The 26905-nt window shown below is 44.3% G+C and overlaps 1 protein-coding gene across 5 annotated transcripts in view; it reads left to right on the top strand.

The window, feature by feature from the left end:
- Positions 1–26905, top strand: part of GNAL (G protein subunit alpha L) — a 144457-nt gene that overhangs the window by 36590 nt on the left and 80962 nt on the right. Inside the window, exons 1-5 of one of the 5 annotated variants that reach the window (XM_041752000.1) lie at positions 6048–6691; positions 7419–7660; positions 8079–8151; positions 8856–8910; positions 9056–9175. In XM_041752000.1, the coding sequence (XP_041607934.1) occupies positions 7519–7660; positions 8079–8151; positions 8856–8910; positions 9056–9175 (390 nt within the window). In that variant the 5' untranslated portion in view covers positions 6048–6691; positions 7419–7518. Of the gene's footprint in view, positions 1–6047; positions 6897–7415; positions 7661–8078; positions 8152–8855; positions 8911–9055; positions 9176–26905 lie in introns of those variants that run through there. The other 4 variants (XM_041751978.1, XM_041751981.1, XM_041751990.1 and 1 more) reach the window with 4 other exon arrangements.

Below are 26905 nucleotides of genomic sequence, written 5' to 3'. Positions count from 1 at the left end.
TTGAATCTTAAAAAAGAAAAAAAACTTGGTGAATATAGTTATTGAGGAATAGAAAACTCTTGGTACCTAGAACTAAGTGCTAAAACTAATTTAATCATTTTTAAAAATGCCTTAAGATTTAAGCTTTATTCAGGAAACCAATTCCTAACTACAGAGAACAAACTGATGGTTGAGAGGGGGACGGGAGGAGAGGGGGATGGGTGACACAGGTACGAGTACTAAGGAGCGCACTTGTCATGAATACCGCAGTGTATGGAAGTGTTGAATCACTGGATTGTGCACCTGAAACTAATGTAACACTGTATGATAACTAACTGGAATTAAAAATAAAAACGCTTAAAAAATTTAAGTTTTATTCGCATATGGTAGATTTGTTTGCAAGTTCTACATTTCATATCTGATGTTTGTGAATTAGTAAAGAAAGAAGTATCTTTGAAACTGTTTAAACTATCCTTGCAACTTTGCATCAGTATCAAAATCTCTGAATTAGACAACAGGGGTCTGAAAATCTGCTGTAGTCCCAGATTTTGTCAGGCTAGTTAAACTTGAGGATAGGGATTACATAGCTAGGGACGCTGATCTTCACTGTTTGAAGGCTACTTTTTTTTTAAAGATTTATTTATTTATTTATTTATTCATGAGAGGCGGGGGGGGGGGGGGCAGAGACACAGGCAGAGGCAGAAGCAGGCTCCATGCAGGGAGCCTGATGTGGGATTCAATCCCTGGTCTCCAGGATCAGGCCCTCCCTGGGCTAAAGGCTGCGCTAAACCGCTGAGCCACCTAGGCTGCCCAAGGCTACTTTTCTCTCCTCTTCTGATCCTTGAGCTCGTTATTTGATTTCTGTTTAGGAAACGTATATTAAGTGCAACTTTGATAAATCTGTTTCCTCTTGCAGTATGCTGACAGTCCACAGACTGCCCTTCTGAGGTCGGCTCATCACCTGACCCCGTTTGGTGGCTTTCACAGACATTTTGAGCTGCAAAATTGTACTAGTTTCATCCTGTGTGCAGATTTCACATTGTGCTTTGTGGGATTTTTGTTGTTGTTTCATTTTAGCTTATTTAGTAGCCTCTCAACTCATGATTTTATACTGTACTTAAACTCCTGTCTGTGACACTGAGCTGTGTATTCCAATGAGGATATTTCAGTCCTGGGTTTTTGGCTGCAGGGTAGTCAAAGATGATTAACATACCTTTCCTAGTGATTCACTGCTATTTTGGTTAAAGTTGTGGATGGCCCTTCCAAAACCTACTTAATATTACTTTGGCAGTAGGAGTAAGGAAAGGAAAAAAATCATTTCAGTGAATTCTAGAGTATTTGATTACAGACTATTATGGACAGAAAAGGTAAATGGAATATGTTTCCCTGATTTTCTATTTAAAAAATGTAGAACTTTTTATCACAGTATTTTTAAAGTATATGATAATCAGGTCATGGGGTGAGCTGTGCTCTGCTGCTAAAGGGAAATAATCTACACAGTTTATTTCCACCAAGACACTTAAGAAAGAAAAGCAAGAAAACACCAGCAAGTTGTCTAAAGTGACACAAAGCGGCATGAGGGCTCTGTGTACACCGTCCATTCAGCCTGTGGCCACGCTGCCACCCTCGGGTTGGCAAAACCGGTTGCAGCTTGTAGTTTCTTGGAGAACTGCCCCTGCATTGAATAAGTAACTATTCACCTTTCCTAAACTATTTTGTTCTTTTCTTCTAAAACTTTTGATCTATCGGTCCTAAAAATCTGAGTGCTGTTTTAAGCTTTTGTAACCTTGAAAGTATAAAATGCCACAAGACCAGTTAATACATTTTTTAAAAATATTTACTTATTTGAGAGAGCTAGAGAGAGCACAAACAGGGAGAAGGGCAGAGGCAGAGGACGAAGCAGGCTCCCCACTGAGCAGGAAGCCCCCATGTGAGGTTCAATCCCAGGACCCTGAGCCGAAGGCAGACGCTTAACCAACTGAGCCACCCAGTCACCCCCCAATTAATACATTTTAAAATAATGATCTAGGGCTGTCATAAACTGAAAGTTTCCTTGAATTTTTCACCCAGCTGTTAATTCAGCTTCTGTGGAGAGTCCCCTTGTAGTGAGAAACAAACGCTGTTCTCACTGCTGTCATGCACTTGAGTCCAACTAACCAGGGAACAGGTGGAGTTTTTTCCCCGACATGTGCCAACTTCAATCAGAGTGTCTGAAAGAAAACCAAATTTTAAAATCATTATTCAAAATTTACAAAACTAAGTGTAAAAGAAATTTAAATAAATTTCCAAACGCACTAACACTTGAGACACCCCATCTATCTTAAATATCAACAAGAGTGAGGAAGACTCCACTGTGTTTGACCTTCGTCCTTCTGCCCCCAACTCTAGGCCTTCCCAATTTCCCCGGTGGGCCCAGGGCCTTCCTCCGCTGCTAGGCAGCCACAGGCCCTTGCGGACCTGCCCCCGCCGCATGTGGGCAGCAGCGGGGCGCCCCTGCAGCGGGCAGGTGGGCATGCGCTTCCCGCTTCCCGCATCCCGCTACCCGCATCCCCCTTCCCGCCCCCTGCATTGGGCCTCCGGAATCCTGCTTTCCGCCTCCCGCCTCCTGCTTCCCGCATCCCGCCTCCAGGATCCCGCCTCTCGCTTTCCACCTCCCGCATCCGCTTCCCGCTTCCCGCTTCCCGCTTGCTGCATCCCGCCTCCAGGGTCCCGCCTCCTGCTTCCCACTTCCTGCATCCTGCTTCCCGCATCGGGCTTCCCGCATCGCGCTTCCCGCCTCCTACTTCCCGCCTCCCGCTTCCCGCATCCTGCTTTCCGCTTTACCTCCCGCCTCCCGGCCTCCTGGGGAGGGCGATGCTGCCCCACAGCCGTTGCCTGGCAACAGAGGCTGGCAGTGCCGGCAGCTCCAGGCTGCTCCCCGCCCCCCCCAACCCCCTACCCCCACCCCCCACTGCAGGTGAGCCGGCTGGGATTCTGGATTCGGATTCCATGGTTTAAAACACCAATGAGGGATCCCTGGGTGGCGCAGCGGTTTGGCGCCTGCCTTTGGCCCAGGGCGCGATCCTGGAGACCTGGGATCGAATCCCACGTCGGGCTCCCGGTGCATGGAGCCTGCTTCTCCCTCCGCCTGTGTCTCTGCCTCTCTCTCTCTCTCTGTCACTATCATAAATAAATAAAAAAAAAAAAAAATTAAAAAAAAAAAAAAACACCAATGAGGCTTAGTTTCCCAGACCACACTAGGACAAGGCCAGATGATTGGATTAAGGGAGGGAAAACCAGTGTCTTGATCTCCTACCTGACTAGACTCCTAACAGACTAGGTAAAACTGGCTTTGCATTTCTTGAAAAAAAAAGAAAAAGAAAAGAAAAGAAAAGGAAAGGAAAGAAAAGAAAAGAAAAGAAAAGGAAAGAAAAGAAAAGGAAAGGAAAGAAAAGAAAAGGAAAGAAAAGGAAAGAAAAGAAAAGAAAAGAAAAGAAAAGAAAAGAAAAGAAAAGGAAAGGAAAGGAAAGGAAAGGAAAGGAAAGAAAAGAAAAGAAAAAGAAAAAAAAGTTGCATCACTGTATACAAGACATTACTTTTCTATTTTAGAATGTTTAGCAGTGTGTTGTGGAATTAGCGTGGCTATGACAGCCAGGATACAAGGGTTTGTATCCCAGGTTCACCTTACTCGCCCCTCTAAGGTTCTGTGAAGTAATGGTGGCAATGGTTCCTTTTAGGGTTATTGCAAACACTACACAAATTATTCCGTGTGACAGACTAGCACAGAGCCAACAGTCAGTGAACAGCCAGTAGAAGCTACTTCACACTGAACATATTATTATTATTATACTGATACATTAACCTCTTGAGTGTATTATTCATCATATATGATCATCCAACTTTCATTTGAATTCCAAACATAAAAATTTATCTTTTACCCTATTTAATGATAAACTCAGGCATATTAAAATGTTTAAGAGTTTATTTGAGCAAAACTTGATTCGAATCAGACAGCATCCTATCTAACTGAGAGAAAGGAGCTGCAAGGACCTGCAGAAAATGAAAGACTTTGAGGACCAGTAGGGAACAGAAACAAAGAAACTATACTAGGATAAAAAGCAGGCTGGTTATTTCAAGGTTACTTTCCATAGGGGAGGACAGGGGTATGTGAGGCCGATTTCCTAACTAGTGATGATCAGACGATTCCAGATTGACAGATTAAAGATTTCATTTCTAGGGACGTCAAAAGTGTAATTGATTCTCAGCTTGGTGACAAGCAACATTAAGGGCCCTCCTAATGCCTAGATCTGAATAAGTGGAAACTTTTTGCTGTATTTTTAAGGTAACCGAATTGTTAGGCTGCCTTAAAAGTGTGGGCTAACTTAATCCCCCCTTTATAAATTTTCATGGGATTTGTTTTGAAACTTTTTCTTCCAAAAGTCTCTGGCATCATAAAAAAATCTTGGCATTAAGAAAATTAACAAATCTTTATGAACATCCCACTATACTATGCAATTTTAAATATCTTTTTTGCCTCCTGCCTGCCCCATCAGCCACAGTACATGCCAGATTGATATTACCATGTGTGAACATTTGTGTTAACTCAAAAATGTGAGGCCTGGCAACGGTGATAGATAGTCCCCTTCCACAAAACTAGAACTTTTAACCTAGCTCAGAGTATAGCATGGCACTGTATATTTGCTTCTGCCTGCGTCAAGAAGAATGATTTATTGCTCTTGTTTTTTTTAAATGTATGAATATTTTCAGTATTAAATTGGTCAAAGTACTTCTTGAACTTAAAACCCAATGACAAATTCCCTTCATGAGACCACCTACTTCGAGCAGGAGTTATCTTTGGCTTTCAGGAATTCATTCATCCATTCGACAAAGATTCCCGGGGCAGCTTCTCCAGGCCACTGCTGGACTAGACACAGGTGCAGCAGGTGTAAAAGCCAGACTCAGGCCCTGGCCCCACGGAGGCCACAGTGTAGCTAACTTTGGAAAAAGCTGTAAATACAATCCAAGGAGCTGGTGAGACAATAGAGCATGGGGATGGGGGCCTAACACTGAATGTGGAGCAGGTAGTGAAGCTAGAAGGATATTTAGGAGGTGGCCAAGTGAAGAAGATATTCCAAGGATTACAGAGGGAAGCAGCCTGTGATCCCAGGGGGATGCGCTAGGGTGTTCTGGAAGTAGAGCTGGCAGGAGAATCAGGGCAGTGCTGGCAAGGGGAGAGACTTGAGAGCTGAGGTCACAGAATTTACACCAACACAATCTTGAAGTACCATGTAAGTGGTGGGAATGGCCTTGTAAGTGGTGGGAATGGACATGGCAGATCCATATTGTCACTGTGGCAACACCAAACACTAGAATAAGTGAGCAGGAGGCCATTGCTGAAATCCACGTTAGATTAGTGACCTAAGACAATGGTAATGGAAGACAGGGTGGAAGGGACAGGACAGATATTTGATATTTAGGAAAGAGACTCCATGGGACACAGGAACAGTTGGGTTTGCAAGAAAGGAAAGGAATCAGGAATGAGTCCCACATTCTAGTTTAGATAATCAGGGTCCATATCACAGAAAAAAGAGAGGAACAAACTGGAGGTGTGAGGGTGGGCGTTGGGGGTGAGCTCAGCCCTTGGCAGATAGAACTAAGGATCCCCAGGAAACATGGAAGTGGAGGTATGCTTGGGGATGGCCGTGGGCAGGAGGGTGAACTGGGCTGGAGATGTGATGTGGGCATAGTCAGATCTGCACCCGCAGACTATGGAGGATAGGGTCAGCCCCACCAGGGGAGAAAGGGTGGGTGGCCCCAGGCACCTCCACCAGCCTGAGGGGGAGTAGGATGGAAGCCAAAGAACAAGATTGTCTCAAAAGAGAGTCAGTGGCAGCTCCATGGAGAGGTCCAAAAAAGTAAAGACCCAAGTTCATGGATGAAATTCAGTACCTGGAAGGCCCCTGATCTTCCTCATGAGAATGTTTTCAGTGTAACGAGGTGGGCCAAAGCCAGGCTCCAGGGAGCTGAGGTGTGAACAGGAGGGAAGGAAGGACAGGCCAGCGTCAGGCTCCCTTTTAAGCCCTTGGCTGCCTGAGGCAGGAGGCGCTAACAAGGCGCTAACAAGGAACCTGAAATGTAAGGAGGTGCTGTTGGATTGAATGAGACCTGTCCAAGGTGAGGCCCGCCGCGCCCGGGCGCTTACTGCATGCAGAGGGACCCGGGCAGAGGAGCCTGGGGAGCCCCGCCAGGTGGTGTCTGCTCTGTCAAGATCAGGCCTTGCTGAAGGAGAGAGGACTGCGGGCTTGGAGGCCTCTGGGCCACGGGGAGACAGCCGCACGAGGCCCGTGAAGGATCGGTGTGAGGGCCTCGGGCCCCAGAGCGCGGACACCGTGGCGGGCTCTAACAGCCGCGCACAAGCCCCGGACTCGTGCCTGCCGCGTGGCCTCCTTTCCGTCCTTCCCGCAGGCCCAGGGGTGCGCGTGCAAGGCTGCCTCCGCGGGCGGGCGGTAGCGGTAACGGAGGGAACTCGCAGCCGCTCGGGGAAGGAGAACCAGACCCATCCCCGCCCTCTTGGGTTCGAGGCCACAGTGTCTCCTAGGAAAATAGGAGGGCTGTTCAGAGAACTGCGAGGGAGAAACGGGGGCTGCAGATAAAGACAAGAGGCTAAGGGAGGCGGCGGCGTGGGTGCGCTGGAAGAGTCTAGAAGATGCACGGAACAAAGGCGGTGTGACTGGTGAGCCTCTTGCAGATCCTCCTCCCTGATAGAATATGCATGATCCTGCGCGAGTCCTCGCCTGCCTGGGAGCAGGGAGGCGTCGGAGCCATCGGCGGGGAGCGCACGCCCAGACCCAGTCTCCCAGGCGCGCGGTGCGAGAGAGGCACGCGGCCGCGGTGCGGACCCCGCGCGGGTGAGCCTCCCGCGGGCCGGGCTCGCAGAGGTCAGCTCCCGACCCCTCCAGCACCCACAGCGCTAGCGCCCCAGAGAGACCCTGCGAGCAGGCCAGCCCCTCTCCTGCCGAGCCGAGCCCGGGGGCGCCCGTAACCGGGAGGGGGCGCGCGTCCGACGGCGGAGGCCGCGCGGGGCGCGAGCGGGCCGGCAGGTGCCCACAGCAGCCCTGAGGGGCCCGGCGGCGCGGTCGGTCCGGCCGCGGGGCGGCGGCTCAGCTCCCGGAGGGGCTGGGGCTCCGCGGCGCTCCCGCAGGGCGCCGCAGGCGGGGGCGGGCGGAGCGGGGCCGGGCGCGGGGACGCGGGACGAGCGAGGGCGCGGCGGAGCGCGGTCCTCGCGGCCCCGTCTCCCTCCGTTCTGTGCTGTGCGCCGGCAGGAAACTCTAAGCCTGTGTCTTTAAGAAGCATTTATTTGGCTCCGCGCGTTTCCTCGCATCCTTTTTAGTTGGGAGTTTGCGGTGGGCAGCGGGAGGGTGAAGGAAAGCACCGAGAGACCAGAGCATCTCTTTCAGCAGCAGGGAAGAGGAGCCCTCGCACGACCCACGCGTATCTCCGCCTCTATTGCTCTCTGTGCGAATACCTAACTCTGCCTGACGTCCCCCCGAGCGGCCAGGCATGGGGTGTTTGGGCAACAGCAAGACTGCAGAAGACCAGGGCGTCGATGAAAAAGAACGACGCGAGGCCAACAAGAAGATCGAGAAGCAGTTGCAGAAGGAGCGGCTGGCGTACAAAGCGACCCACCGGCTGCTGCTACTGGGTAAGGCCGGAGGGCGCGCGGCGACTCCCGGCCCTGCGGGGCGCACAGCCCGCGGCGCACAGCCCGGGGCGCACAGCCCGCAGCGCACAGCCCGGGGCGCACAGCCCGCGGCGACTCCCGGCCCTGCGGGGCGCACAGCCCGCGGCGACTCCCGGCCCTGCGGGGCGCACAGCCCGGGGCGCACAGCCCGCGGCGACTCCCGGCCCTGCGGGGCGCACAGCCCGGGGCGCACAGCCCGCGGCGCAGCGAGCGCGGGGGAGCGCGGGGGCCCGGCGGGCAGGGCCCGTTGCTCCACGCGCGAGCTGGAGCGGACGGGAAAGGGCCGACTGTGGGGTAGCGTAGTTGCTGCCCGGGTTGGCACGAGATGTGGCAATGGCGTTGGGCCACAGCCCACAGCATTGTTTGTATTTGTTTGCAGGGGCTGGTGAGTCTGGGAAGAGCACTATCGTCAAACAGATGAGGATCCTGCATGTCAATGGATTTAATCCCGAGTAAGGAATGATCAGTCTCGCTTTTGCTTCCAAACTGCATGCAAACTTTTCCACTTTCCTCAGCATTCCCAAAAGTGCTTTCTCTAAACAGTTAATTTGATCATGGCGGGGGTGGGGGTGAGGGTGGAGGTGGGTGGATAGGAGCCTGTTGTTGAATTTGGTAAATTGAGGCAAATCCTTCTTTTGGTAGAGTCTAGATGAAAACGTAAAATAATTTGCTTAACAAAACATGATTCATTAGATATTCTTGAGGTATTGATCTCTTTATTATTGGTACTGCACTTAGCACACTTAACCAACGTGTCATTTTATACTTTTCTCTATATCCTTGGTCTGCCTCTCTTTCTATTCGTAACTATCAACATATAAATAATTCAAATAAAATATATTTACAAATGTAGCTGTATAGTTTTTATATGCAATACTCATACCACCTTTACCATGCCTTGTGTAACCTGTGTAGCTGTTTAAACTATAAATTGTAATGTGTGCAAGTTTGCTTAGTGTACAAATTAGGGGGAAAAAAAAAGGCATCTTTTCTTTTCCCAGTTAAAAACTTTGCAGCTGTTGTCACGGGGGTTGGTGTGGACCTCTAGTAAAACCAATCTAGCCCCATGCTGCAGCTGGAAGCTTAAATCCCACTCAGCTGATTCAAGTCAGTTCTAAAGGCAAATTAAATTAATAACAATTCTGTTTTCATATAGGGAAAAGAAACAGAAAATTCTGGACATCCGGAAAAATGTTAAAGATGCTATTGTGGTAAGGATTTTTTTTAATCTCTGTTTAGTAGAAAGGTTAAATACTCTGCTCCCTAAAAATATATAAGACAGAAACTATATATTTCAGTTGTCATACATGAAGCCTAAATATTATATTTATTCATATATTTTTCATTCCATTTTAGACAATTGTTTCAGCGATGAGTACTATCATACCTCCAGTTCCGCTGGCCAACCCAGAAAACCAATTTCGATCAGACTATATCAAGAGTATAGCCCCTATCACCGACTTTGAATATTCCCAGGTAAGTAAATCCTTCTTGAAATATTTTAAATGGTGGAAGAGAGAACCATTCTTAATGAGACTGCTTGAGAATCAATGTTAATATTATTTTATTCTTGATTTTCTTCAAAATCTAGCTCTCTGAAGAAATGCTTTCTTTCATACCAAAATATTAACGGTGGTTAAAAATGTTAAAGACAATAGGATTGTAAGAAATACTTTTATGAATGCATTGGTGAGAATGGTAATCAGGAAAATAGCCTACGTTTAACAAATATTGGTAGTACTTTTTCCTATATGTATTTCTAAGTTAACAATTACTTAGTTTCCCAGATAACCAAAGAATAGAAATTACATGAGCAGAGAGAAATATTTATGGTGATTGCTTCCGTGGGAATAGTAGAACAGAATTCAGTTCACTCTTAAGATGCATAGCATATCCTGTAGCTCAACAAGAAGAAAATGCATGCTGTAAATCACATGGATCACTTCTGAGTGTTTATCTATGGTGGGGAAAAAATGTAGTTTGCTTCACATCTGCAGGATTTTCAGTCACTTTCCTATTGCCTTGGATGGCAGTATTGCTTATGTGAAAGGGCGAAATGAATAGTAATTTTCTCTTGTCTGATATGTATACACACACACACACACACACACACACATATCTTTAAAATATTGTTATCTGGTCATTTGATTAAGCATAACTCAAAGGAAATTATATTTGTTAGATTGCTCAGGAAATCATTTTTTCTTATGGTTGCGCCGAAAGAGCATAGTGTGTGTGTGTACACAGCAGTAACAGAATTTCAGAGGTTTCATTGCCTGGCACAGTGCTCTTGAGACATTTTTCTTTCTCACAATCCTCTCTTCCAAAGGAAGGTGATGCAGAAAGCAGGTGGTGCCCTGCTCTAACGGAAGTCTGAGAGAGTGTGTATCTGCTCGCCCCTACCTTGTCTCTTCAGCAGAGCAACCTTGTCCTATAGGCTTTGTAGCAGGATGGCAAATAAGCATTATCCCTTTTTAAAGTTCCTCTCAGGTTTTTGTTTCTGATAAGCATTCCAGTGTAGCCAGTGAGAGCTCTAGAATTTCTAAAAGGAAGGAGTTAGAGGTGGCACACTGGCTAGAAAAGGGGACTAGGGTATTTGGCACAGCAGGCACACTTTTTTACTATACTGTGTATTTAACTGGATGGCTTGGAGTGGGTAATGGAGATGACGGGGCAAGGATGTAGGGGGTAGGGCTAAAGCAGTGATTCAGCCAGCTAGAGCTATGGGGTGTCCGTCCCGCAGTACTCTGTGACGTCGTATGTACCAAAGAAGTCATCCCAAACTACAGGATCCTAGCTCAAATCGGATGATTCCCATTCAACTCCAGATGGACCCATTTATAGACACATACTTGGATTCTCAAATTGTCCTGTCATATTTGCTTGAAAGTAATCATAAAACATCCATATATGGTTCTGATTTCAGGAAAAAAAGTTATTCTTACCGTGTAATGAGAAATTAGAATTGAGATGTGTTAGTCACATATCTTCTTTCTTCACGTGATAGACTCGCAGTTAATGTGATGTAATGGGATGTCATACTCAACCCCAAGTACAGAAGCAGTTAGCAACTCCCAGGTAAATTACTAAGGGATACAAAGCCCCTAACTTGCAGAAGTGTTTGTTGAGCTAAATCATGAATATTGTTAATAAAAAAAAAATAAGAGAAACCGTCTCCTTTGAACACACACATTTTTACATGGATATGTTAAGATTACTCAAAAACGATGATCAGAAACCATAATTCATTATCAATAAAATAAAAGAGAATTGGGACCCAGCAGACACAAATTTCAGAGATAATACCTTTTTTTCTTTTTAATACATTTTAAGCCTAACATTCTGTTGTCTTATGTGCCTGTGCTGTGTCCAATGTGATTATGTTTATAATAGAGTCTACACTTCCATAAATAAGGAAATTAATACCTAAGTTATAACTTTCTGAAAAATGTTATTTTTATTTTTATGTGCACACAGTTTTTAGTAATATTTATCTATCATGCCCTGAAATATTCATCACTTACATCACTAAATCGAATGGTTCTTGGATTTACATCTTTATGACCTCACTGAAAAAGATATTAAGACAAATCTCTCAGTTATTTATTAATTACACTTGGTACTTTGGGGACAAATTAACTTTTATTTAAAGAAAATGTATATTATTGTAGAAGTCATAGAAATAGAACTAAATCAAATATCTTAATAGTAAAGATAACAAATTTTTTTAAGGTTTTATTTATTTATTAATGAGAGACACAGAGAGAGAGGCAGAGACACAGGCAGAGGAAGAAGCAGGCTCCATGCAGGGAGCTCGATGTGCGACTCAATTCCAGGGCCCTGGATCACACCTAGAGCCGAAGGCTTGAGGCTCAACCACTGAGCCACCCTGGTGCCCCCTTTTCTTTATAAACTTAACACAAATTTACTAAATCTAGGACTTTACGAGATTGAATCCTTGAGAAAGTCTTTTAGTGTCACAATCCAATTCCTTAAGACTTAAGTTCATTTCCTTGTATCTATAAAATAATTTTATAATAAAACTAATTTCAGAGTTCTTTAAAAAGGAAAAATTAGAAGAATATATGTTTAAAAATTGCAGGAGACTGCCCATTATAATGAAAAGTCCAATCTTACCTTGAGGTATCTTAAGGATTAATTCTAAAAATATTACACTGGTTTACCTTGTTTTGTTTTGTCTTGTGGGTTTTTTTTTTTTTTTTTTTTTTGCTATTCATATTGCCTTTCATTTGAATTTCAATTGAATTATAGGAAACCTAAGTTTTAACAGAAAGGCAGAGGTATATAATGAATACTGTCTAACAGAAGAATCCAGCTAACAGAAGCTATAGGGAGTTGGAGAAAGCATTCAGGGGCCAGACCATGTTGGCCTCAGAGGCCAGGTCTGCTCTAATCTGGAGGTGCCTTGGAGAGCTCTGAGCAGTGCAATAACATGATATGCTTGTGTTTTATCAAGATAACTCTGGGTGTAGGTGGAGAATGGGTGTTACGAAGGCAAGGGTGCAGTGGGGCAAGGATCTGGGGACTATTGTAACAATCCAGATGCTAAATAATCAGACAGCTTGGTGGGGGGTGGTATGATTCATTGATAGATGCTCAGTTATTCTTTTCTCGTGTGTACATCTAAAACTTGTCTTTCTATGGACTGGGGTCATCCAGGAACTCCTTCACTAGTTGGCACCATGCCTTTGCATCCAGCTTATCTACACATGAGATGATAGGTAATGATCATGACATATCCCCTTCTACCTCCCAAAAAAACTCATAGCACAATACCAAACAAAGATCAATTAATTAAATTGAATTATTCACTTGTTTATATGGTTTTTTCCTTCTTAAAATGTGGGTACTTTATTAACTCTTTTAAAATGGTGGTTTAGGGATCCCTGGGTGGCGCAGCGGTTTCGCGCCTGCCTTTGGCCCAGGGCGCGATCCTGGAGACCTGGGATCGAATCCCACGTCGGACTCCCGGTGCATGGAGCCTGCTTCTCCCTCTGCCTGTGTCTCTGCTTCTCTCTCTCTCTGTGACTATCATAAATTAAAAAAAAAAAAAAGAAATATAAAAAAAATAAAATAAATCTTTAAAAAAATAAAATAAAATAAAATGGTGGTTTACTAGGTTTTTTTAAAGGGAGGATGATAAATGTGAAAGCATTATGATCTGTTGATTGGTGCTCTATCATTACCACCTACTATTTCCTGAGTTGACCTTTTATCAGAACTTTGGGTCAGCGTAAACCCAGAGAGCAAGAATTACACTGTCCTCTCTACCCGGGCAAAAGTACAGTAGGCTTTGGATAAGGAATAGGTTGGCTCCCCATAGTGCACAGGGGTAAGGCTCTGGGAGCCTGACTGCCACTGTGGGTCTTAGATCTGCCACTCTCCAAAGACATGACCCTAAGCAAGTGGCCTGCCACCCAGTGAGAATGGCAGTGGGAGCAGGGCTTCCTGGAGTGGCTCTTGGGAGGATTTCTGTGCATGTCCACAGAAGGGCTGGGATCCGTCCAATGCTGAGGCACTCTCAGCTGCTCCTGCCTGTGTGCTTGTCCTGTGTCCTCTGGAGAATGCACGCAGAATTCTAGAACTCACATTATCCAGGTTGGTGGTCTGGTGTTTTTAACCATCTGAACTCTCTCATCCCCAACCCCCACCACTGCCACCATCCCAAATGTCTTTGAAACCCAATTATATATATCAAGTAGGAGCAAATTTTCCCACCAGAACCCAGGCTGCAGTTTTTGGGTCCCAGTATTTGCCCCCAAACCTCATCAGAGCCCTCTGGGCTCCCCAGCACTGTCGGAAAATGACAGGCCAGTTCTGTTAGCTCCCAGGAAACAGGCTTTTTCTCTCTGCGTGTCTCCATGTCCTTTCCCCTCACAACTCACACCCCATGGCTGGGTACCCTGAAAACAATTCCTGAGTGGTGTTAGAATATAACAGAATCTTTTGTCCACTTCACTAGGGAACTGTGGTGTAACAAGTCAGGGGACTGGCCAACTGGGACATCACACTGCATTACACAAGGGGAAGGGTTCCCCTCTGTACAGTAAACCAGAGCTTTCACTCAAGATGGCATTTAAATCCACCTCCCAAGCATCCACTCGGTTCTTTGCCTTTTGAAGGAGTGAGGATTAGTATGCGTTTTATTTTATTTTTTTTTTAAGATTTTATTTATTTATTCATGAGAGGCACACAGAGAGAGGCAGAGACACAGGCAGAGGGAGAAGCAGACTCCATGTAGGGAGCCCGATGTGGGACTCGATCCCGGACCCCAGGATCACGTCCTGAGCCAAAGGCAGATACTCAACCCCTGAGCCACCCAGGTGCCCCTTAGTGTCCATTTTAAAAGACAGAAAGGAAATATCAGCAAGTGTAAAATGTGGGAACTATTACTGTATTCCACAGTAATCTGAAACCCTTAGGGATTTGTATATGTGGCATCCAAGAGAAAAGTCATCTTGGATAATTTCAGATGTCATTAATATATGGAGATTGGGCAGCCCTGTTGGTGCAGTGGTTTAGCACTGCCTGCAGCCCAGAGTGTGATCCTGGAGACCCGGGATCGAGTCCCATGTTGAGCTTCCTGCGTGGAGCCTGCTTCTCCCTCTACCTGTGTCTCTGCCTCTCTCTCTCTCTGTCTCTATGAATGAAAAAAAAAAATCTTAAAAAAAAATAATATATGGGGATTACTACGTAGGGGCACTTTGGGGCCATGCTCTGAATAGATCTTCTCAGATCTCAGCGGCCCCTGGCACCATTCTGAACCACCCAGAGTGGGAGCTGACTGCCTTGCACCAGAGCCCAAGGGGAGACCAGCCTCCTGGGGCTCAGGCAGCCTCTGCATGTTCAAGGGCCAAGGAAGGACCTGGAAGGAGTGTCCACCTGGGGCAGGAAGTGCTCCAGAGTTGCCTGCCTGGGACCTCTGAGTCTGTGGACTGGACAGTGTCCCTGTCTCCAGGGAATATACGGAAGCCAGGCCACCTGGGCTCAAATTTTGACATTCCTGCCACTGCGTGACCTTGAGCAAATCACTTCAGTGCTTTCTGCCTTTTCTCAACTGTTAAATGGGCGGGGTGGGGGGGTGACCGCAGTACCTACTGGGTGAGGTTGTTTTGAGGATTGAAGCAGTGATGGCACCTGGGAGGTGCACCTTCAGAATTAGCACTGCTGCTGTGTGAAAGAGCAGGGGCTCTGCAGTTGACTTGGTGCCGGCGTGCCTGGCCAGCGTCCCAAGCCCTGGTGGTCAGATGAACACCCAGCCACCTGCACACTGTCCACTCCTCTCTAGGTGCAGGGGAGGAGACAGCCGAGCCCCCCACTATTCCCCCACCAGCCAGCCCCACACTGCAGCCCTGCCTTGAGCTAGCACCTATACGCCATGGCTCTGTCCATGCCAAGAGCTGATGCCCAACACCTCAACATACCTGGGAGGAGGTGTCTCTGATTAGCCCCAGACAGCCATCAGGCCTCACACTGGCCCTGACAGCTCAGGAACGCTGGCCGGCAGCCTCCTTCCAGCACAGATGTCCAGGTGGGAGGTCTCCCGGGCAGTCTCCCACCTGGCCTCTGCCCCCTGAGCCCCCCTGGTGGGGGGTCTCAGCGCTTTTCCTCCTCCTTCACCTCACTTCCAGTCCGATCTTCTTGAAGTAACATCCGTCTTCCTCCTTTCCCACCAGCTCTGCCGGGCTCTGTCCTCCCCCTTACATTTTGGGCCTTCCCCAGCAACAGTTCTCCAAGGCCGCCTGAAACTGCCCTAAATTTGCCAGATCCCTGTCAGATTTTTTTCACCATTCCCTCTGGGACTACAGTTTCTCCCCAGTTTTGCCACAAGTTCCAGCAAGTTTCTGGCTCATTCTTGTAACCTGGTGCTCACCCCAACACAGGCTTTCTAATAATAGAAAGATGAGCTGTATCCTGAAACACCCCCTCCCTCTGCAAGGGGAGTTAACACTGAAATACATCACATTTCAAGAGCAGGTGTCTCCTCGGGAAAGTTATCAGCATTTGACTTTTTCTAAATAAAATATTTTAAATGTCCTAGGGTATTCTCTAGTTTAAAAAAAAATCCTAGGAAAATGATTATGTTTTTATTCTTTTCTTTAAGATTATTTATTTATTTTTTCATGAGAGACACAGAGAGGCAGAGACGCAGGCAGAGGGAGAAGCAGGCTCCCTGCAGGGAGCCCGATGCGGGACTCGATCCCAGGACCCTGGGGTCATGCCCTGAGCCCCGGCAGATGCTGAACTGCTGAGCCCCCCAGGTGTCCTGGAAAATCTTTTTTTTTTTTTTTTTTTTTTTAAATAAACAGCCACGGTTCCTTTTTTCATGTGCACAGCTGGGTTTTTTCCTTTTCTGAAGTTTCCTGGAAGTGGTCAGTGCCTATGTCTTAGGGCGAGGCCGCCTTCTTAAATCTATAGGGCATTGTCAAAGTCATATTTTAAGAATAGCGGTGTTGAAAATAGACTGTTGGTGAGGCCCATACAGACCACCTAGTCTGAGGTCTCCAACTGAGGAAACAGCAATAGAAGGGAAGAACTCGCCAGGGCGGCGGGCAGTTTGGTGATTTCCCGCTGGGCGTGGAGCGCCCTGTAGTTGGCAAAGTTGGAGCATGATTCCCTGGCTGTTGCCTCCCAGTGAGGGGCTTTTGTACCAAAGTAGTCTAAAGGGCAGTCTTCACTGGGGTAACACTGATGATCCCCAAGACTTCCTGCCAAAACGGAGTGTGAAGATGCTGCTGAGGGCGGGGGGGGGGGGGGGGGGGGGAAATGTGCCAGAGGTTATCTTAGCTCTTCTGGCTTCTTCAATATTTAGTCAACAAACTTAAGTGTCTGTGGATCCCAAGAGGAATAAGGAGCACTTTTCCTCAAAGAGTTTATCATCCAGAGGGAATACGGATCTGTAAACAAAGTTGATGATATTGCATAATGCTATAATAGAGGTGTTTATGGGGAGCAGTGGGGAGCAGGCCCACCTGACCAGCTTCAGGCTGAGCTGAGGCCAGAGGATTTGGGCCTCCTCCTCAAGGCTGTGGAGAATCATCCAGGGATTCTAGTCAGGGAATGAAAAAATGCAAGTTGTCTTTCTCCCGAATTCATTAAGAGGCCACTCCTGTACATCTGCTCTTGGCATGGCATTCTGAGGGTTCATCTGTCATTAGGCAAAGGACATTTCCTCCACCAGAAACCTGCTTCCAAGCCTCACATTTTTTATGCCAAAATATGAGGGGGGATGGAACCCTCATACTGCATTCTGCACATTTGGTATGCTAATGAAAGGAATTGCTGTTATTTTAATAAAATATTTCAGTTAGATCCATCAAGTAGACCAGCGCTTCAATGAGGATGCCTTTTTAAAACTCCATTTTTTGGAAACATTATCATAACGGTATTCCTAACAAATAATAACTTTGGATTTTTAAAAGATTTTATTTATTCACTCATGAGAGACACAGAGGGAGAGGCAGAGACAGAAGCAGAGGGAGAAGCAGGCTCCCTGCGGGGAGCCTGATACAGGACTTGATCCCAGGACCCCGGGATCATGACCTGAGCCAATGGCAGATGCTCAACCGCGGAGCCATCCAGGTGTCCCAATAACTTTTGATTTTGAAACAATTTTAAACTCACCGCCAAAATGCAAAAGTAGTACAAAGAACTCCCAGACACTCATCACATAGATTCATCATTAGCTAGTTGGCCATATTTGCTGCCTCGTCCTATCTATACTAACACACATTTTCATTAACCATTTCAGAGTTGATTGCAGGCAGAGTGCTTCTTTACCTCTAAATACTCTACGGGAAAAAAAAAAAAAACTCTACGGGGTATTTCCAGTGAACAAGGATGTGCACTTTTATAACCATAAGACCGTTATCAAAATTAAGAGAATTGACATTGATATGATCTTGTTTTGTAACCTACAGATATTACTCAAATTTCACCAATTTTCCCAGTAATAATATAGTGAAATTATAGTAATAATAATAATAATAATAATAATAGTGATAACTCTGGTCAATAATTCAATCCAGGATCAAGCACTACCTTTAATTTCCATTTTTCCTTTACTGTATACCCATTCCTTGACCCTCCTTTCTATCATGACATTGACCAGACATTAATTTTGTGGAGTGCCCTCACTGTGGCTCACCTGATGTGTTGTAACCAGATGCCATTAGTGCTTTGGCAGCAAAAGCACAGGAGTGAGTTGTGTCCTTCCTAGTGCATCATGGACGTTAACAGTGAGTCTCTTGGTGAAGGTGGAGGCTGCTGCCCTTTTCCCCTTTGCAATTCCCAAGTATGTTCTAGCAATGTTTTTGAGATTGTATAAATATCTTGTTCTTGTCAAAACTTCCACACTCTAATTTTAGCAGACCAATAAAGTTTCTCTGCAATAAATATTTAAGATGGTAAGCTGTTATGAACTTCTTTTTACTATTTCTAAATACTACAATGAAAACCAAATAGGATGTAGATCATGATGCTGCCTTTCACATGATGAAAAGTGCATCATTCTTTGCTCTTAATCATAAAAGCGTGTAGAGGGACCTCTGGTCTACACCAACACACCAAGAAATCCAGGCTGGAGCCACAAGGCAACTCTTCCCTCAAGTGTTTTTCCTTACAGAAGATGCATTTTAAGGGCTGCAAAGTAAGGCAACGTGTTGTTGTTTTTTTTAATTCCTGATACATTTTAAAGGTCACCAAGTGAGGCACCTTACCTTTTTAATTCCTTGAGTAAGATGTCATTGAAACTTCAGATCCTTTGGAAGTGTGAGATTTTTGTTGTCAAGGTTCACCTCAAATCTTGATATATTGGGAATTTGTCACTTGGCTTACCAAAGCAAAAGTTCACTTCAAAGGACACTTGTTCTTTTCAGGAGGATATGATGTTAAAAATACTTTAGCATTAAAGCGTGTTGTCCTTATCATTGCTCTTTATGTAAGTGTGAGAGAAAACATCTTGAACTTTACAGCTCTCTCTCAGAAAATGGTGGAAGGAGCGGACAAATAGGCTATTCTTTTGTGACATTAAGACTTGAATGAGTTGACAAATGTGGTTTGTGAGAAAGGTACACTGAGGTTTTAAGAAGCAGAATTATGAATTTACTCCTGAAAAGATTCCTTTAAAACACTGGCTTTTAAATTTTTTTAGTTTTGTATGAGGACATCATCCAGAATGTGTGGGGGTTTTTCCGCATCTCCTAAAATAACCCTGTACCTTATTTCTGCCTTTATTATAGCATTTAGATTAAATTAAATCACCTTTATGCATAACCTTTTCACTACACAAAGCAGTTTCATTTTTTAAGTTGTATTTGTGGACTTTTGGAATAGGAAATATTTGTATACGGCACAAAATCCAGAAGATATAAAAGAGTGAAAAGTCTCTCTCTCGCTCCTGCCCCCAGATACCCAGTCTCACACCCAGAGACAACCCGTATGGCATCAAATTGACTTAGGGCCCTCAGGAACCAATCCTTTTGACGTTTGTTTTTTTTTATCTCCTAGTGAGTAGTCAGTTGTAAAACACAATTGCAGTTCATCTTATTAGTATGGAGAAAATATCTAGCCTGAATTGCCAAGGAAATGTTTTTGAAATAAAATTTAACAGTAAAGATTTAACATTAAATTGTAAGAAAACTGTCTTGGTGCTTAGACAAAATGCCAGAGTACTTGATTATGAAGATTTTATGAGGCATCCATCAAATATCTATGTTTTAAAGTGTAGAAGCTATGGCCTTCATGCCTCTACGGGGAACCTTACAGTGTACAGTTAACCCTAGCGGAACACCTGGAGGGCATTTGACCTTCAAGTTCTGCGTGGCTAACAACCTGTCAGAGCATTTGGCAGGTCTTTGGGGCTCTTTCTCTGACCCTTTAGAGTCGCACCACATGCCCTTTCTCATGTGAGTTTCCCATTCATTCTCTACCCATCTTGTAGTATTCCTTCTTAGCTTTAGGACACTCTGTCTCTCCTACACTTTCCAACCCTGGAAATTCTGCACAAGGAAAAACTCCTGGTTCCTTCCCATGTGACATGCTGACCTCCATTTGCACATTATATGATGTCCCTTCTTCCCTCCACTTCTTGGTTTACCACCTGCAAAACCTGCCTGCCATCTTTTTCTTCCTCTACTTGAACAACCAAGATTCGCCAAACACAGTTGGGTGCTGTCTATTTGTCCTTCTCTAAATACTGATTTGCCAAAGGTCCGTCTTGAGCTCTTGGTAAGCACTCAGCTAATGCTGAGTGGTTAAAATAAGTAAAGAAAGGAGTTATTTGATCCCTTTAAGTTCCTCCAATTAACAAGACGTAACCTCACTCAGAAAGCAAATCCTGTGTCATGATTTCAAATGTTTACCTGTCCTTTTTATTTAAAGCTCTTGTCGTGATCACGTTGTGTTTTGCCAGTAAATATGCATTTACTGGGGAGAGGAAGCATCTCCTCCTTGTTCACCATGGCATTTGCCCCAGAGGTGTGCTCAGAAATGTGTGCTAAAGTCATCCGAAGGTAATTGCCATGGGCTCAGCACTGTACTTAGGACTGTGCATTACAGACGGTTACACAAAGACTTCTAGGCTCAGGACATGATGGCTTAGCAAAGAAACAAGATGTATGTACAGCCATCTAGAGTATGTGCTATAGAATTAACGAACAACACAGGGTAGTGTACTGTAACGCTACCTCACATTGGATAGACTAGAGAATTGTGTAGTCACTCAGAGGAGAAGATTCCTAAGGACAACAGGGCTCAGACCCAGGGCTTCGTGGTCACACCGATGCAGTGGGGCTCCTGGGAAGGTAGTGCTTTCATCAGCGGAGCAGTGAGAGCAAAGAACCATAATGGGAAGAATCAGCTGAACGGAAGTTGAGGTGGGTGTTGAAGGAGATGGAGAGTTAGGGAGGCGGGATGTAGGGTGCCAATCCAATTAGAACACTTTTTATTCATTGTATTTAAAAAAATGACACACTACAGCTTTGGAACACGGCTACTGGGCGACTGAACAAGAGAACACAGGCTGGAGAAGATAATGGTGATCTGAGGACTCACGTGCACGTGCCTGGTCAGGAAGCACATCCCCATCATAAAATCAAGATCCATTTGCCAGAGTAGCTGCTCCACTGTCCTTGGGGACTCTAGGAGCCGTGAACTTGACTGAACCCCAAATGTACCCATGGTCTACTGACTTGGGTCCATGGTGTTCAGAAAAAGAGACCATCATCCTCTAGCTTAAATAGTGAAGTCACAGTTGTGGTGGTCCACTTATTACACAGGCACATAATTATTCAGTGTTTAAAAAGTGTTAGTAGTAAAAACGATGTTTGGGCTAGTTGTATTTTTTTCATTTTAAAAAGCACATAAATATAGGAAAAGATAAATAAAAATACTTCCATTGGAACTCGCTCATCCCACATTGAGGTGAAACGAACCTTACCAAAATCTTGTTTATCTGATGTATTTATCCACATACACTTGTAAAACACACACACGCATACACATACATGGAGGCTGAATACTGCAGAAAGTATTATGTAAGTTATGAACATTGTTTTAAACATATTACACTTAGTTCAATGATTATGCCTCAGCAATATCTAAAAAGAATGAAAGATGCTATCATAGCAAAAACTACTTTTACGTTTATTTCTGGAAAAGGAAAACAGGCACTTTCTCGTTATTTTTCTTCCCCTACTACCATCTGTCCATCAGATAAGAGAGCAATGTTTGGTTTCAAAAATGAGTTTTATCACCCATGATTCTTGATTGGATCCTAGAACCATCTGCAATTTTGGTCAAATGAGTATTTGTAGAAAAACAAAAATTGCTACTTGTGTTTTTGTTTTTATCAAAAATAATGTCAGCAATTTTATGGAGTCATTATCAGGTTTCATTTATTTTTATCTACAACGGTGTATTCATTACACTAAAGCATACCTTTGGTGAGAATATGGTTGATTTGAGAAATTATTCGGAGAGCCCTCAAGCTTTCTTTTCTTACCCAATCTCCTAAATTTTGACATTATCTAAATGTACTATTGCTTTGCGTTTTAAATGATGACATATCATTTCAAAGTACTAGGTTTTGCATTTCTTTAGGTTTTTTTAAATAGTTCTTAAACCATTATATTTTTGTTTGTTTTTGCTAAACTGTATAATCACCTACCCAAGAAACAAAAAGGCACCAACCGACATCTGCTTGAAAGAATTAAATCAATAAAGATTATCATCAGTGTTTCCTATTTTTTTTTAATTTTTTTTAGTGTTTCCTATTTTTACTGTTAAAAAGTTATCATTAATTAGTACATCCCATCATCACGTGAATTTCTCGAATTTACTAGAAGATATTATCTTACAAATGAACCATTGTCAGTTTTCTTACAGATGAACCATTGTCAGTTTTATCTGAATAGACATTCGGTTCAATTCTTCAAGAATGATTACCTGATATGTGGCAGGAACCATGTTAAGCATTGGAAATACCAGGGTGAATTTTTGTGTACCCAGAAGGAGTAACAGGATGCACAGGGTTTAAATAAATAAGTAGGACACATTGAGATGTGTTGTCCATGCAGAGCAAAGTGGGATTAGCCGGTGAGGGAGCATTTGGTGGCACTATCCCAGGGAAGGTGAGGCTCAGAACAGACTTTGAAGAATGAATGAGTTTGGCGGGTCAACCAGGGATGGAGGGCAGTGCAGCCAGAGCAGCACCATGTACAAATTATGATACATCCAAGGAGCCCTTCTCACAACTGGAATTCAGAAAGAGAGTCTGACTCTGCAGACATATCTAAGCCTGGTGAGACATGCTTAGAGTCATGGCTCTCTTGAAGCTAATTTTTAGGTAGACTTTTATACTTATTCCAATGTATGAATGCTATGGTAGAAACAAATTAAAAACAGCTATACAGGTAGTAGAAAAGAATTACAGAAAATTTAGAAAATGTGTGAATTTCAATAAAAGGATGGCTTTAAATGGTCAAAGTTGATTTCATTGAGGATAAAATTGAAACTACTTTGTCTCTAAGCCAAATTATTATTCATGCTTTTCTTGTGGTTTTCATGACCTAGAAATTTGGGAGAGTAAATTCTGCAGAGTGTCTACTTCAAGTATTTGCCTGTTCCCCCCACTACTCTTGTCCCAGTTGATCACAGGTCATATGCAGTTGATGTCTTCACCACATTTTGACCACGCCTCCTTCCCTACTCTATTGTGGTGGCTTCTCCTTGATTCATAGCATTTCAGTTGCAAGTGAACTTAAGTGTGTCCAGTCTAGACTTAAGTGTAGACTTACTTTATAGATGAGCAAGATGTGACAGCAGAACTTTAGGAGACTTATCTATGGTCATCCAGATGTCTTGACCCAGAAGTCAAGACAGGACTAGAACACAGTCTCCTAATTCCTCATTCAGTTCCCTTATCATATTTTTCATTCTCATCTTATCATTTTCATTCTCATCTTCTCATTCAGCTCTCTTCTCATGATTTTCATTAAATGAAAGATGTGCATTTATACAGAAAACTTTTATTTTCTATTAGGTTGAATAATAAATTACTACATCAAACTAAAAAGGTTTTACTTAGCAAAGGAAACCATCAACAAAACAAAACATTTCAACAAAATGAAAAGGCAACTGACTGCAGGGAAGAAGATATTTGCAACTGATACAACTGATAAGGGGTTAATATCCTGAATATGTAAAGAATTCACACAACTCAACAAACAAAAAAAATTTAATTAAAAAATAGACAGAGATTTTGAATAGATATTTCTCCAAAGACATACAGATAGCCAAAAACACAAGAAAAGATGCTAGATACGACTCATCATCAGGAAAATACAAATCAAAACCCCAAGGACGGGGATCCCTGGGTGGCGCAGCGGTTTAGCGCCTGCCTTTGGCCCAGGGCGCGACCCTGGAGACCTAGGATCGAATCCCACATCGGGCTCCCGGTGCATGGAGCCTGCTTCTCCCTCTGCCTATGTCTCTGCCTCTCTCTCTCTCTCTCTCTCTCTCTCTCTCTCTCTCTGACTATCATAAATAAAAAAGAAAACAAAAAAAAACCCCAAGGACGTATCACCTCACACCTGTCAGAATGGCTATTATCAAAAAGACAAGGAGTAACAAATGTTGGCAAGGATATAGATTAAATGGAACTCTCATGTGCTATTGACGGGAATACAAATTGGTACAGCCCCTGTGGAAAACAGTGTAGAAGGTCCTCAAAAAGTTAAAAGTTGATATCTCTCTCTCTCTCTCTCTCTCTCTATATATATATATATATATATATATATATTTATTTATTTATTTATTTATCTCTACATATATTATATATATTATATATCTCTATATAATATATATTTTATTTATTTATTTATTTATTTATTTATTTATTTATTTAGCAGTTCCACTTCTGGGTATTTATCCAAAGAAAACAAAAACACTAATTCAAAAAAATATATGCATTGCCATGTTTTTGCAGCATCATTTACAATAGTGAAACTATGGGAGCAACTCAAACATGCATCAGTAGATAAATGGATATGCAGTGGAATATTACTCAGCCATGAAAAAGTGGCATGGCAAGATCTCATGCCACTTGTGACAACATGGAGGGACCCAGAGGGTACTATGTTAACTGAAATAAATCAGACAGGGAAAAGATAAATACCACCTGATTTCCCTTATATGTGGAATCTAAAAGACAAAACAAACAAAACAACAATAGAGTCCTAGATACAGAAGACATTCTGGTGGTTGCCAGAGTATAGAGTAGGGAGCTAGGGGGATGGAGGAAATAGGGTAAGGGGATCAAAAGGTACAAATGTCCGGTTATAAAATAAATAAGACATAGATTAAATAAAAAGAGAAATTGCTCAGATGTGGCCATTTTTTTACCTACAATACCCAGTTTCGTGTGGCTTAACCTTATGGATTGGGTACCACCTGCCACCTTCGGTCCCTTATGCCCCTGTTCCTGGGAGACAGCCTTGCATTCACACAGCAGGTCCTGGATGGGGACCACCATCGCTGGCCAGGCTGCATCAGGGCAGGGCTCTTTCCTTCTTGTTCCAGAAGTCTTCTTCTCCCCTGTCTTTCTGCTTCACTCTGGTCAGAACCGTCTACGTGCCCCTCCTTATCACCTGTTTCCTCTGAGGTGCTTCTCCTCACATCCTTGGCCTCTTCACACGTCTGGGCAGAAGCCTTCCAAGGAGCCATCTCCTGTGAGAGTTTCACCGCCTGCGAGGTGACAGGTGGCAAATTCTGTTCTCCGGCCCCTCTCAGCCCCTTGCCTGCATGTCCCACTTCCACATCCTGAGCTGTTTAATCTGTGCTGCTTCAGTGCCTGTTGCGTCGAAGTTACACAGTCTGGGTGGCTAAAGACATGAGGTGTTTGCTTGTTTCCGGTCATAACGAGAACCTCAAGCAGTCCTTTTAAAGCACTGTGTGTGTGGTGACCTGGAAGAGGCTCCGTGTGTGTTGGAGGTGGGAGGTAAGAAGGTTGGTGCTCTGGGCAGCCAGTCTCTGAATTAGTTCCCTTAGTTGGCATCCTGTCTTCAGACTCTTTTTTGAAAAGAAAGGAAGCAAAATAGTGCCAGAAATTTAATAATAATAGCTTTACATATGTAGTCATATTAAAACAGTTGTATCTGAGTCATTTTAGTGACTAGAAGAGAGATTGCTTAACATTATAGACATGCTTGCCTCATCTCTGCCATCTACTATATAACCTTGGGTAAGACATCCCTGTGCTCAGTTTTCTCATCTGCAAAATGGGGATAAAATCATAATAATGCTTATCTCCTGATGGAAATTAAATACACTAATGCATCTCAGTGCTTGGCACTGTTCCTGGCACCCTGTAAATATCCAATAAATGTTAGCTACTATCTAAGTGCCTTTCTTTTTTAAAAGACCTTATTTATTTATTCATGAGCGACGGAAAGAGAGAGGCAGAGACACAGGCAGAGGGAGAAGCAGGCTCCTTGCTGGGAGCCCAATGTGAGACTTGATCCCAGGACCCCAGGATCACGACCTGAGCTACCCCGGCATCCCTCTAAATGCCTTTTTTGTGACACTATTAAATGTATATTTACTGCCTTTTTAGGTGTTGCCAAGTACTGTAGCTCTAGAAACTTTACTTACGGACTTTGCTGTCAGATACATGTGTGCCAGAAACATGCAGAGGACTGTTGCTCACGGGAGAGCAACAGTGGGAAGACTCCCCAACTTCCCAGAGAGGCAGTGCAGTGCTTGGGATCCTCACAGAATTCCTGAGACCATCAGGGCCCTTGGGACCTGGGAGCTGGGAACTGCCACTGACGTGGGATGGCACCTGTGCCTCCCGGCTGTCAGATGCCCGTGCTGTGCAGGCTGCCCAGTACTTGGGGGGCATGGCCCTGGGGCAAGCCTGGCTCTGAACAAAACTCTGTTGTTTGCAAGGGACCCTCTCTCTTCTGAAGCTTTTCAATACTTGGGGTTGCTTGGGAAGAGTTAAAAATACTATCTTCTGCAGAAAGTGTTTTCACTTGGCATAAATTATATAATTTAGATAAAATATAAAGAAAAATCAAATTGGAATTTTTAAAATGCATGAGACTATCAAAAACACTTTTTTTACTAATCTCAGTTTTCATCTGGGTTTTGGGGTTTTTTTGTTTGTTTTTTTTTGGCGATGTTGGTAAATGGAGTCGATAGCAATGAAAATAGTGGGTGACATTCACACAATTCTTCATGCCAAGTGCTGCCCGGGCAAGGGGGAGGATTCCCAGCAGCGTTCTAGGGTGGGCACTGTTGCCCTCATTTCGCACATGAGGAAGCACGAGCACCGAGAAGCAGCTGACGTGCCCAGGGTCCTGGAGCTGGCAAGCATGTGGCTCAGGACGGGAGCCCAGGGGGTCAGACTCCAGAACCTGCTATGTCGCCTTCCTGGGCTCAGGGACCAGTGGTCCATACCACACTCTGAGCAAGCCTGATTTCAGCAGCAGGGTGTGACTTGGGCAGGTCACTCACCATCATCAATTTGATCTTTGTTTTTAGGGTTCAGGTCAGTGGAAATTGCTGATTCATTTGTATGTCTCAGATAATAAATAGTCAGTCTATGAGTGCAGTTCCGTATCTGGCTATATGATCGTCAACCTGAGGGTGAGTGGGGTTGACCTGGCTGGGGCCAGCTTTCAG

This window comes from Vulpes lagopus, chromosome 1 (assembly GCF_018345385.1).
Source record: "Vulpes lagopus strain Blue_001 chromosome 1, ASM1834538v1, whole genome shotgun sequence".
Lineage (NCBI taxonomy): Eukaryota > Metazoa > Chordata > Mammalia > Carnivora > Canidae > Vulpes > Vulpes lagopus.
This window is presented reverse-complemented; position numbering and strand designations above follow the sequence as displayed.